At 40.3% G+C, this 12,900-nt stretch overlaps 1 protein-coding gene across 3 annotated transcripts in view; it reads left to right on the forward strand.

Moving 5' to 3' along the window:
- Cep128 (centrosomal protein 128) overlaps positions 1–12,900 on the forward strand; it is a 342,449-nt gene that overhangs the window by 36,429 nt on the left and 293,120 nt on the right. For all 3 annotated transcript variants that reach the window (XM_076921486.1, XM_076921487.1, XM_076921489.1), the window contains exon 9: positions 5,041–5,113. In XM_076921486.1, coding sequence (XP_076777601.1) covers positions 5,041–5,113 — 73 coding nt within the window. The remainder of the gene's footprint in view (positions 1–5,040; positions 5,114–12,900) is intronic.

Consider the following 12,900-nt stretch of genomic DNA (forward strand, 5'->3'; position numbering starts at 1 on the left):
TCATTATATACATGTGTACATGTGTGTTCTTGTATGTACAGATGTATGTGCATATGTGTGCAAAAGGGGACTGTAGGTCAAACTTGGGTATTCTTAGGAGCCCTCAGCTGTTTTTAAAAAAGGCTATACATATGTGTATGTGTGTTTGCCCCTGTGTGTGTATTGTATGTGTGTGTGTATCTGTCTGTCTGTCAGTCTGTGTGTCTGTGTTTGTGTATGTGTGTCTGAAGGCCAGAAGAAGTGCTTGATCTCTTGGAGCTGGAGTTACAGGCAGTCATGAGTGGCCTGGTCTTCCGCAAGAGCAGCAAATGCTCTTAACCACAGAGCTGTCTCTTCATCCCTGTACCATATTTTTTGAGATAGAGTCTCAAAAACAAAACACAACAAACAAACAAACAAACAAAAACTCAGAAAGCATTGGGACTTGATGCTCACTGATTAGTGTAGGATGCTTCTCTAATAATCTCTAAGTGTTTTTCTGTCTTTACCTGCCAAGTGCTAGGATGACAAGCACGTGTTACCACACCCAGCTTTTTACATGGGTGCTAGGGAGTGAAAACAGGTTCTCATGGTTGTGTGACTAGCATTTTAGCAACTGAGCTATGTCATCAGACTCTAATAGGACAGTTCAAAGCCTTGTGAATTTATGGTTTATCATGACTCACTGATTTTTGCTGTAGTGAGTTGAAACCTTATCTGTCAAATATAGCAAGCATAGTCCATAAAACTTACCTGAAATTAGCAGAGAAATGCAGGAAAGGTAGTAGTAAGAAAGAAGCAAACTTTAGGTTTCTAAAACTGCATTTCCTTCATAGAATGCTGATGTCATGGTGAGACAGTGGGAGAGAGTAGGAGAGCTTTTGGCAACGAAGAGAGAGAGGGGACAGACACAGACAGATGCAGAGGTAGAGACTGATGGTTTATGCACTAACTTGTAGCAGTTCAGAGAAAAAAAACATAGACCATGAGACTTGTCTGTGTGTAGACACAAGCCATTTAGAATCTGATTCCTTAGTTTACTTGCGATCTTTGAAAGCCTCTCCTTTGAATTTTTAACAGTTTAGTAGAGTTTCAAAAGCTGTTACTAATACAAAATTTTCTCATTCTCTTTTATTTTCTTCATCAACAGTAACAAGTGTTTTACTTTGAAGTTTTTTGTTTTTGTTTGTTTGTTTTTTAAAGAGACTAAGGTTTTTATATCCTAGGGTTATATCCTAGGGCTGTTGGCAGGGTCCAGGTTTAGTTGTAGGCAGTAATGTCCCCGAGCCTCTGTTCTTTACCCCATGCAGTGTACTGTGGTTTAAGATCATTCCCACGAGGAGCTAATGGGGATGAAGCACTTATATTACTGACTGGTAAGCTTAGTTACTGGTAAGACAGAGAACTTAATGCTTGTGCTTCTCTTGACAAGGTGATAAAGTAGCAAAAATCAATCATTCTTCTTAGTCTGGAATGATTTCACTCTGTAGAGTTTATAAGTTTGGAGCAAGGAGGTAGACAATGCACTGGGTACATAAATTTGAGAAGTAGAACCTGGAGAAGATGCAGAGATGAGTTAGTTGATCAGCTCTTCGGTCACGAGTAAGTGCAATACTATGCTGTAGCTCTCCTGACCTATAGACCGCACCATTTGAGAAGTGTCTGTTATTTGGAGGCACAGGGAAACAGGAAAACTTTATTTAATCTCAAGTAGGAATCTAATTTATTTAATTTATTTGTGAAATGAGATGACATTGCATTGTAGAAGAGTAAAATTGAATGCTTTGCTTGTACCACGAATTATAGTCATGTTTCTGATTATACTGGATAGGAAATAATTTGATTCAGAAGTGTTGGTATTTTTTTTCTTTTCTTTTTTCTTTTTGAGACAGGGTCTCGCTATGTAGTTGTGGCTGTCCTAGAACTCACTACTTAGACGAGGCAGTCCTTGAACTCACAAATCAGCTTCCTAAGTGAGGGAGTTAAAGGTGTGCACCACCACACTGGCTTAGTTTTTGGCTTTTTGATATGTCAAAAATATGTTGAGTTATGAAAGCACAGGGAAATGGGCTTTTAGAAAGGACTGAATTGGATACCGTATGGAGAACTGGTTTGAGGGATGTGAGCTGGAAGTCTGTTGTTTTCGTGAGTGGTTTGACCAGAGATATGATGGACAGAAGTCTGTTTCAGAATGTGCTTTTGTAGACCAAAGAGCCAGGATTTGGTAATGGATTGCATATGAAGGATGCATATCAAGGGCAACTCACAGATTTCTACTTGTGAAACTGAGAAAAGAACAGTTCTCCTTTATGCTATGTGGAAGATTGGTTGAGGAAGCTGGGCGGTAAAAATCAAAGAGGCTTTCTCGGATGTGTTAGATTTGAAATGCCTGTGAGACATTCAAGTGGCAATATAAAATAGGTAATCCTTGGGCTAAAAGAAAAAAAAGTCTGTGTTAGTAGATATCTGAGTTTCAAGAGTGCTTGGTGTGTACAAGTGCTGTGGTAGTGGATGACATAGAGAGAAAGACTGTAGAGGACAGAGCTGAGTCCTGACGTGGTCAGCCATGTAGGAGTCTTGTCTGTGATGTGGACCTGGCTGGAGGAAGGTCAGATTCAGGCAACCCAGGAGAGCCTGGAGATCTAGAGTCAAGAGAGAGGAAAAGGAACACATTTGCTTCTCGAGATTCACAGCTCAGAACACTTAGTACTTAAGGTCTCTCTGCCAGGGGCCTTCTGGGACTGGGGGTGGGAGTGGGAGAGGGACTAAGGAATAGGCAAGGGGAGGGGAGGGCATGAGTCAGGCACATTGGGAAGGGGAATCTCACAGCTCTGACTGACTAGCATCCAGACCAGGCCGCTTCTTTATTTATACAGATTTCACAGATCAAAGACAGACATGATTATACAAGTGGAACAGATTATGTGTTTGATTTTTCATTACATGTCCAGGGTTACAAGTTCAGTTATAATTAGGAAATACAGACAGAACAGATTTTATTCTTATCATCAACCCTATAACTCCAATTTAAAGACTCTAAAGAACGTTTCCTCCAAAGCAAATGGCAGCCTGCTTTTAGGCTGGCAGTGTTTGCAGTTTGAAAGCACTCCAGGCAAACAGAAAATATCTGAATCGGTCTTTTTATGACTAGCAAATACTAATACCTGACTCCTTATATCATATTGTTTTATCCTTAATGCTATAAAATAGGAAAAGTTTTAGTCAACCTATCTTATTTACTGAGTTCTATTCCTCCAGGGGTGTGCCGCCCCCTATCTGTAAACTACATTTTCAAAGAGCTTTAAGCCTATAATAAAAAGAGACCTTAAATCTGTAACCTGTTCTCCTGGGTAGTCAGAGTTTGTCGATGGTCTCTGGATACTGTTAGAGCTTGCTCCAGGGCAGAGACCCCAAGAAGATTCCCGGAGTAATGGCCTCATTTAGCTATGTGCTTATGTGTGCTTAATGATCTCCAGGGCATAGGGAAGACTTCCAGATAGAGCCAGATAAAGTTAATTTGAGGATTATACTAAAAAGACTCAGACATAAACTGTCTTGGGAAAAGTCATAAAATGAATCAATGCAGAAAGCCCCTAGGAATGTAGCCGGCAGAGACCAAAATGCAAAAGTGAGGGACAGAAGGACAGTGGTTGCAGCGGTCAGCTCAGCTTTGCTGGAATTGTGTCAAGCAGCTATGCTGGCTTCATGACTCAGTTTCCAGTGGATATGGCTGTGCCTTACTATTCTCTGAGAAATTATCTAATTATAAATTATATAAATACAATAATGTTATCACCAAGAGGAAGATGCAATCAGAAGTAGTAATGGATACTGTGAAAACCAGCAGTTAAAATGATATTTTCTCAGATTATCGAGTTACTACAGACACATTGGGTATGCCAGCTGAGCATTGCAAAGATAGTAGCGTTCCTGTATGCCAGGAGTAAGTGCTTGTAAAGTGTAAAAGGAAGAGTTAATAAAGCTATCCTAAGAATTCAGTGAGAGTAACCCCTGTATGACAGCCGCACAGCAAGCTTGCAGATGCAGCCAAGCTAGAGCAAGAAAGTAAGTGGCTTTTGAGAACAATATTTCCAAGGGGACGGGACTAGATTAAATGTATATGGATGATTCATGCAGGAGGGGGGTGGATATCAGTGGACATGATGGACACCATGAAGCGATAAAGAGAATTAGGAGAAATAGCAGCCTCAGAGTGATGATCCAGCTGTGAGGCTGACTGAAGGGTGAGATGGACGGTGAATATAGAAGCACTCCAGTCTACTAAGAATGACGGGCTCCCCACATGGCACGCATGCTGTAAAATCGCACAGGCAGCCAGGCGAAGAGTGCATAGCGGCAGTGAACGTGACCAGTACTGCAGAGGAGTTAGCGAGCTAGATACTTCAGAACAAGGAGTCAACTGAACCTGTTTGATTAGAAATGATGATGACAACAAGCTAAAGGATTCAGAGTGGAAAGGTGTTTGGATGCTGGCTGGGAGTCCCTGCACCGGCAGTGGACTGTACGGGAGCAAGGCCTTTGCTTGTAGTCGTTTTATACTCTGATTGCTGATGCCTCTAGTTTGATGCACTGTTAAAGATGGAGTTTGCATATCTGGAACAGGTTATGAGATGAAGTTTGGTTTTCCCTTTGTTTTTCAGAACTGTTTCTTTGTTTCTTGCTAATGTGCAGCCTGGCTGTTGGAGGAATCCAGTGTGGTGATAGTTCTCAAAGATGGAGCTGCAGCCCCACGGCTTCAGCGTTGTGTAGGAATTTGTAGAGATACACATTCGTGGGCCTTATGCATGCTTTACTGATTCAGTAAATTTCGTGGGTAGGGCCCCATTGGCACGTTTTAACAAGCTCTGGAGGAGAATTAAGCTGAGAATTATGGAATAATAATTACTGCAAAGTTGGGGCAGGGTTAGCTCAGTGTTAAAGCACTTGCCTAGGAGGTGCAAAGCCCCTGGCTTTGGTTCCCAGCTCAAAGCAATGACATCAATAAAAACCACTATAACTTTAAAAACAATTGACTTGAAACCTGTTTCTTTCTTTGCTTAGGTCTGATGCTGAAACAAAAAGGGTTTTAGAAGAATTGACTGAAAAGCTAAATGAAGCCCAGAAGCCAGCTCTGGTGAGGATTCTTCCTTTATAAAGCTTTATTCATAAGCTGTGAGTGGTGGATCATACTTGTAATTCCAGTACTTAGGAGGCTGAGGCAGAGGACTGCAAGTTTGAAGCCAGTTTGGATAGTGTAGTGGTTCTAGAGTAGTCTGAATGCATCACAAGACACTGCTGCTCCCTCAAAACAAAACAAAACAAAACAAAACAAAACAAACAAAAGAGAACAAAAACAAAAACAAACAAACCCCCAAACCAAAGTTTATTTCCACTTGTAGATAAACGGAAAGATGGTGTCCAGACTGGTCAGAATCTAATGATGCTTTAGCAGAGTTAGAAAAATATGTTCTTGTACATCTTATGAAATGTTTGTGTATTAGTGAATTTAAGTTTGAAATCTGGTAATAGTCATAGATAATAGGTAGAAGTGCTTTCTGAGTTTTAAAATTGTGGAATTTTTAATGAATATTTGATAGATATTTTAAAGTTCTGATCAGTGGCTCCCCTCAGCTTTTGTTAAATATTTGAGAAGTGCAGAGACTGTGTAGTGCTGTGGAGCTGTTCCAGTGGCTCAGACCATCCGTGACTGTAGTCACCATTGCTATGGGACAGCCTGGCTCACTATGACAGGAAGTCACTGTTGTCAGCGTGACTGGATTCAGAAGCTCCTGAAGATTAGAGAGGCACACATTGGCTATACTATGAGGTTGTTCCTGGGAGGATTAACCGAAGGGAGAGCCTTTCTTGAATGTGGGTGAGACCATGCAGCAGGCTGGGGCCTAGGCAGAATGAAGGGAGAAAGGAGAAAGCCGGCCAAGCTCCAGTGCCTTCCTTTCTATTTCTTGACTGCCACGATGGGAGTTGTTTTCTGCTTTGCCACTGTCTTCTGTGTTCTATTGAACCTCTGAAAGTGTGATAAGTCCTCCTTAAGCTGGTCTGCCAGGTCTTTGGTAACATTGACAAGAAACATAATAAATACAAGCTTTTGTTTAATGTGGTGAGCTTTTTAAATTTTTTAATGACCAAGTTTTATTGTTCATGTACTTATTTTTAATCAAATCTTTATCCTTGAGTCTAGTTTAGCCTGGGCTACATATTGAGACCTAGTTTTAAAAACATCAGACAAAACAAATCATTTTCTTCCCTGCTTTAGGTTTTTTTTTTCTTTTTTTTTTTTTAGAAAAATATTAATAGAAAATGTTCCTCAAGTGTTAACAAACTTGTCAGCTCCAGGAGCAGGTTTTTCTTCTTACATTTTGTTTTTTTCAAGATAAAAAAAGTTAATAAAATATTTTTCTCCTGGAATATTTTATTCAAATTTAAGAGTCTAGTTTAAGCCGACTATATTTCTTCATTTGTGTTCAGAGTTCCCTATCGTAGACAGGTCAGTTCATCTTGAAGTCTGAATGTAGTAGCTGCACCTGTCAAGAGATGGATTTCTTCTATCTTCTGTTTTCAAAGAGATGGCTCAGTGGCTGATCCAGGGAAATGTGCCCATCTCAACAGCAGGAAGTCTTGCTGTATCACCTTCCTTTCCTCTCTGGTGATGATTGTGTTTTCTTTCTGCTTTTTTTGTGAAGATCCATAGTGGGGGAAAAAAAAACCCCTTACTATCGTGTTTTCTGTTGTTGTAAACTGACTCTTAACTGTTAAGACTTGGGAGTGGGTAATGTGACCTAGGTAGGGCATACTTACATTTTCACATGAAGTCTTAGATCTTTTTCCCAGGTGTATTAAACTCACCATCAGTTGAAGTTGTATCCATTTAAAATGTTTCAAACATCAAGTACTTCAATCATTGGTCATTTCTGGGGCTGACAATATGGCTCAGGGGCTCCAAGCACTTGCTATGCAAACCAGAGTTCTATCCCAGAACCCACCTTAGACAGAGAGAATCAGCTCTGGAAGGTTGTCTTCTGACCTATGCGGGGATACCAGGGCCTGCTACCTCCTCCCCACTACATATGAATAACAACAGCAACAACAACAATAACAACAACAATAGATGAAGCTCTTTGAACAAAGTCTCTTTTGTTTGAACATACTGACTTAGTTAATTGAAGAGTTAGGTGGCAGGAAAGCAAGTCCTCATCTGATTGACACACAGCTCAGTGTGAGCTAAGTGTAGACGTGTATAACGTGGCTTTAATGCATTCAGTTCTTACAAATTCTAGAATGGAGCCTATCACTTGGTAGGACTTCAAAAGCTTTGCCATGTTCTTTAAGGTTTTTAAAACTTGTAGTTAAAATGAAGATCTAGAAAGCTCCCTGTGCCACTGTGGTTCTGGTGAATGACCACTGCTAAACATATCCTTTCCCTGTCGCCGAGATCTGGACATGGCACATTTGCAGCGTCCTTAGGAAGTTCCTTCCGGTTCCTCCCCATCTGCAGCTCTTCAGTCTTTTCTAAGATCACTGCTGTTTGCATGTTTCATGCAGTAAGTTAACACTTCCTGGCTTGCCTCATTGTCTGGTTCCTTTTGCTGTTCCTTATGGCTGTGCTAGTTCTGGACATCACTTGTTCTAGTGGGCATCACTAGTTTTTAATTGCAATACATTTTTTTTTAACATCCTAAGATGGACATTTAGGTTCTTTCAGAGTTTTGGCCGTTATGGATAAATACAGCTGTCACAGTTATTGTTACTTTCTTGTACATGTGAATGCATTTCTGTTGGCACATACGTGATATGGAGTGCATATATTAGGAGATTTCAAGCTTAGTAGACACCAGTAAATAGATTTCTGAGATGGTGGCACCAACTTGTCCATCCCCACCATGGTTTGGGAAGTTGTGTGGCTCCATGCTTCCCAGCTCTGGTCAGCTAGGCCTTTTAAGCAGGCACTATGGCAGGACTCTTATTCTCTTACTGTGGCTTGCTTTTGTGTTTTCATTATCTTATTTTCTAATGTTTGTGGGCTCTTGGAGCTTTTTGCTAATGAAATACCAGGTTATATTTTTTGCTCAACTTTGTTGAGTTAAACTTGTTTTGTTATTTTGTGGATCTCTAAGGAACCCAGAGTTTACTGTTTTTTTGGTTATACTGGCATCCATCAAGCCCAGTCATCCTCTTATCTTTCTCCCCATGGTCGAACCTCGATTTTTGTGTAGGTTTTTGGGGAATTAGAATTCAGATCCTCATGCTTGCTTACTTAGTAAGTTCTCAGTCCCACTGACCCCTATCCGCAGTCCCTATAAGCAGATTGTATTACACTCAGTTATTTCTGGTATTCTGCTGAGCTCCTTATACCTGAGGGAGCCATGGCCATGTCCCTTTACACCATGACACTGTTTTTTTTTTTTTTGAAAGCATTGCCTCGTTGTTGGTTTGAATTTGGAACGCTGGTAGTGCATATTTTCTTAAGTTTCTTCTGTGGGGGTAAGATATCTAAAGTAAGCAGTTGTCATTTCATTTGAGTCATACCCACAAAGCACTCAAATTGCCAATATTGTCTCCTACATAGCTAGGGCTTTCTTTATTGTATACCAAAGTGTAAGGGTCCAGTGGTTTGCAACAGTGAGTGGAGGTTCATGTAAGTATGCCTGTACTCTCTGGTATCATCGTTGCCACACACCAGGAACTCAGTTACTGGGGCCTTCCCCATCCAGTGTGCCCCTCCATTAAGGCAGAGCCCTCTTTTAGTGAAGAAAGTTTGAGATGTCTGATTGTGTTTTTACCTGACAGCTCTTATCAAGTTATATTGCCATAGTTTGTGTCTGCACTGTGCTCTTAATTAAGGTTTTCTGGTACATAAAGGCTTGAAAAAACAGTTTCACTAAACTCGATTGGTATGCAATCCTGATTAAAAGTAGCAGTCTTAATCAAAGCTTAAAACAATATTACTGAATTTTAGCATGTCTTCTGAAGGCCACATGATGTTTGTATAAAGCTTAATTTAGATTTTCTGACTCATTTATTCCAACCAAAGTTGACATTTACAATATAGAACTGTTTGACATATTGTGCTGTGTCTGTGAAATCAGGAAGGCATGCTGTCAGAGAAGACGCAGTTTTGTTTGTGAGCATTAAACCTCACAGAAGCTGCAGCTGTTCTCCCCTCTAGAGTTAAGTTTAACTACAATTGCCAGCGCCAAACAGGTTCACCGTGTGGAATTTCAGTATTGAGTCCATCCACGGGAGAAGATGAATGGGAGCCTCTGCTCCTGCCACTTTAACTTTCTGCTGGTGCTCGTTGTTAATCACATTTATTGTACATTGTTCTGAGGCTGCAATTATTTTTCATGCATTTCCACAGTAAATAAAATACATCTTGAAAGTTTATGGAACACATTTTTCTTCGAGAGACAAAAAGTGTTGGTTGTTGTCCTGCATGCCAGAATAAGATTTGTTAATTCCCTGTGAATCATAGTCTTTTTTGGGTCGATTCAAACTGTGCTTTGGAAAAGAGTAGTCTTTATTGATAGCACGAGCTCACGGTGACTGCTTGTGGTAACACTTAAACTGTGATAATCCAAGTGCATTTCCCTCATAGGGGAAATTGCACTTCATTAGCTGTCTGTATTTCACCGTGTTGAGTGTAATTGGAGTACATAATTTATTTATGGAGAACATTTCAAGGTACTTTAGTTTTTTTGTAGTTGTCTCCCCGTTAATACTGAAAATGTAAGCATAGATCTAGCTATTTCTGATCGCAGTGGTCATTGATGAAATTCCAAGAATTTAGTATATGCTGCATGTAACAGAACATGGGTTTTGTATAGATTACAGCAGTAGAACAAATAACAAGTACTTACTTAAGAAGTGTTCTAGTTTCATTTTGCTACAGCGACAAACACCACGACCAAAAGCAATTTGGAGAAAGAAAGGGTTTATTTGGCTCACACTTCCAGGCCACATAGTTAATCATTGAGGGGAGTCAGAGCAAGAACTGAACAGACTCTTGAAGCAGAAGCTTGAAAGAATAAATTCCCAGGCTCATGCTTACCTAGCTTTTTATGCAACTCAGGACTGTCTACCCAGAGAATGGCACTACTCACTGTGGGCTGGGCCCTCTTGCATCAATTAAGAACAATACAATCCCCCACAGGCCAATCTGATTAAGAAATGGAGGCTTTCCTCTCAGATGACTCTAGGCTGGCCCTTCCCTTTTAGATTTTTGAAGGTCATGTTGGCCTTCAATTATGTAGTTTAGGATTGTCCTTGAACTCATGCCTTCCATACATTTATTTCCCAAGCACCAGAGTTATAGGCATGCACCACCAAACCTGGCTTTATATGTCTTTTTCTTTCTTTCTTTCTTTCTTTTTTTTTTTAATTTTTTTCATTGGATATTTTATTTATTTACAATACAGATGTCATCCCCTTTCCCTGTTTCCCCTCCCTCGAACCCCCCTATCCTGTACCCCCTCTTCTTTTATGCTTTTATGCCATTTTGATTACATGCAAGTAATAAGATCAGTTCTAGGTTGAGGGTTTAGCAATACAATAGATGCAAATAGTCACGGAACAAGCAATACAATAAACACAAATAGTCAAAGAAAAAGCAAGGCATTAAACCCAGTTATGTGAACACTCCTGTGATCACTGTCTCTAAAAGCTTATCAGGATGACTAAAGTATCTGAGCCTACTTCCCTATCCTAGCCCAAGGTCATTTTCATGTCTGAAGCCTACTTCCTTGTTCTAGCCTAAAATTTAGATTCCTGTCTGAAATTACTTCTTCGTTCTGGCCTAATATTTAGATTTCTGCCTGAGATTACTTCTTTGTTGTAGCCCACGATTTAGACTCCTACCTGACATTGCTTCTTTGTTCTAGTCTAATGTCAGATACCTGCTTGACGCCTACTTCCTTGTCCTTGGCAATGTCATATTCCTGTCAAGCAGCCCCTTTCCTTGTCCCTGGCCCATGTCAGCTTCTTGCCAAGCAGGCCCAAAGGCTCTGCACCTCTCCCTCTTTTTTATTTCATTAACAAGACTGAGCCTGTCTTAGGTCATTCTGACAAGAATGCCTTCCTTACCCATCATGGATTATGCATTATCAAAGGCAATGCATTTCTGTCTTAGGTTGGTAAGGCTCTGTGCAGAATCTTACCCGTCCTTGGCCTGACAGCCTGGTAATTTAATAACTTTGTCTGTGGGTTCATTTTCAGGTTTAAGCCATGTACTTTGGTTGCCAACATGTTGATGTTGTTAAAGATAAGCTTTAACCTGATGGGCAGGTATAAAAGTATTCCTAGGACAAGAAGGACTAGCCTGATCAAGCTATATATGCCATTCCTGAGGTTTGTCCAACATGGAAATACTGAGCTCAGGCAATGGATAATTTTATCTGCATTATCTGCAGCATCAAAGGTCAACAGAGCAGCATTCTTTAAATTTATGATCTCATTATGCAAAGTTAACACACCCAGAGAGGTGTTAGGATTATGCCAAATATCCTACAGGTGTCTTTAAACTCTTTTCTAATTATAATGACAATCATGTGAATTTCAGAAGTAACACTACTCCAATATTTGTCATGACACTTGGGATGGCTTCTAACTTTTGAACCCTGAACCTCCTTCATATAATTTGAATGGGTTATAGAGCATCATTCATCGTTTCAGATACCTATATAAATCCTTTTGTATATCAATGCATTAGTAACTTTTTTTGCTAGATGGTTAACAGAAATAGTTGTCCTAACTCCTTTTGTCAATGCTATTACAGAAGCAGTGGTGCTAGCAATTAATGGATTTAAAGATTTTATACCAGCAATAATCAAGCCTGCTACCCTCTTGCTTCTGCTTAAAGCTTAACTCATTTCTTCCAGCACTTTCAAGCTTTTTTCAGAGAATCAAGGTTTTCTAATATTCAGGGCAGTGAGACAAAAGCTGGTTGATGGACCCCCCCATAACAGACATGCCAGGTTTTAACACACTAACATAATTGGAAATTATACAGTCAATGCAGCTTACAATAAATGCTGTAGAAGAGACAAAACCATTTTTAGCTTGACAATTAAAAGAGCCTTAAAACATTCACTAACCCTTGTTTGAAATCCAGATCCTGTCCCAACATTATCTCTTGCTATCCTAACATCCTATCGAGCTACAGCTAGCTTCCAAATATGTTCCCGACAAAGTCCAGATCCAGTCTTCCAAAAGTAGACTGTTATTTCCCATATTGGATTGATTTCTAGACCAGTACATGATTAAGTCCTAATAGCTGGGTACTTTTAAGAATACAAGAGACATGGTTTCTCTTTTCGATTCTTTGTCCCACAAGGTTTAAGAACTTGAGGCAAGGCAGCTTGTCCCATCTGGGATATAATCAAGCAAAGGTGGGTCAGGAACATATATCCAATACAGCTCCCCAGTCACCCTGGTCAAGGTACTCAGCAAGCTCACAGGTCAGCATCATTTTTTTGTCTCAGCAACAGTATGTCTCACCAATCTTTTTAAAGTTCCATGGGCCTCTTCCACAATACCTTGTCTTTGAGGATTATATGAAATCCCAGTAATAAGTTGTTGACAAAAAGTCTCAACTGCTCAACTACAATTGCCAGACCTATTATCTGTTTTTTTTTAAATTGGATATTTTATTTATTTACCTTTCAATTTTATCTCCTTTCCCATTCCCCTCCCAAAACCCCTTGCCCCATCCCCCCTCCTATTACTATGAGGGTGTGCTACCACCATCCTCCCATTCCTGCCTCCCTGCTCTCAAATTCCCCAACACTAGGGAATCCAAACTTTCAGGCTCCAAGGCCATCAACTTCCACTGATGCCAGGCAAGGCCACCCTCAACTACCTATACAGGTGGAGCCATGAGTCCCGCCCTTTGTGTTCTCAGGCTGGAGA

This window comes from Arvicanthis niloticus, chromosome 23 (assembly GCF_011762505.2).
Source record: "Arvicanthis niloticus isolate mArvNil1 chromosome 23, mArvNil1.pat.X, whole genome shotgun sequence".
In the NCBI taxonomy this organism is placed as follows: Eukaryota; Metazoa; Chordata; class Mammalia; order Rodentia; family Muridae; genus Arvicanthis; species Arvicanthis niloticus.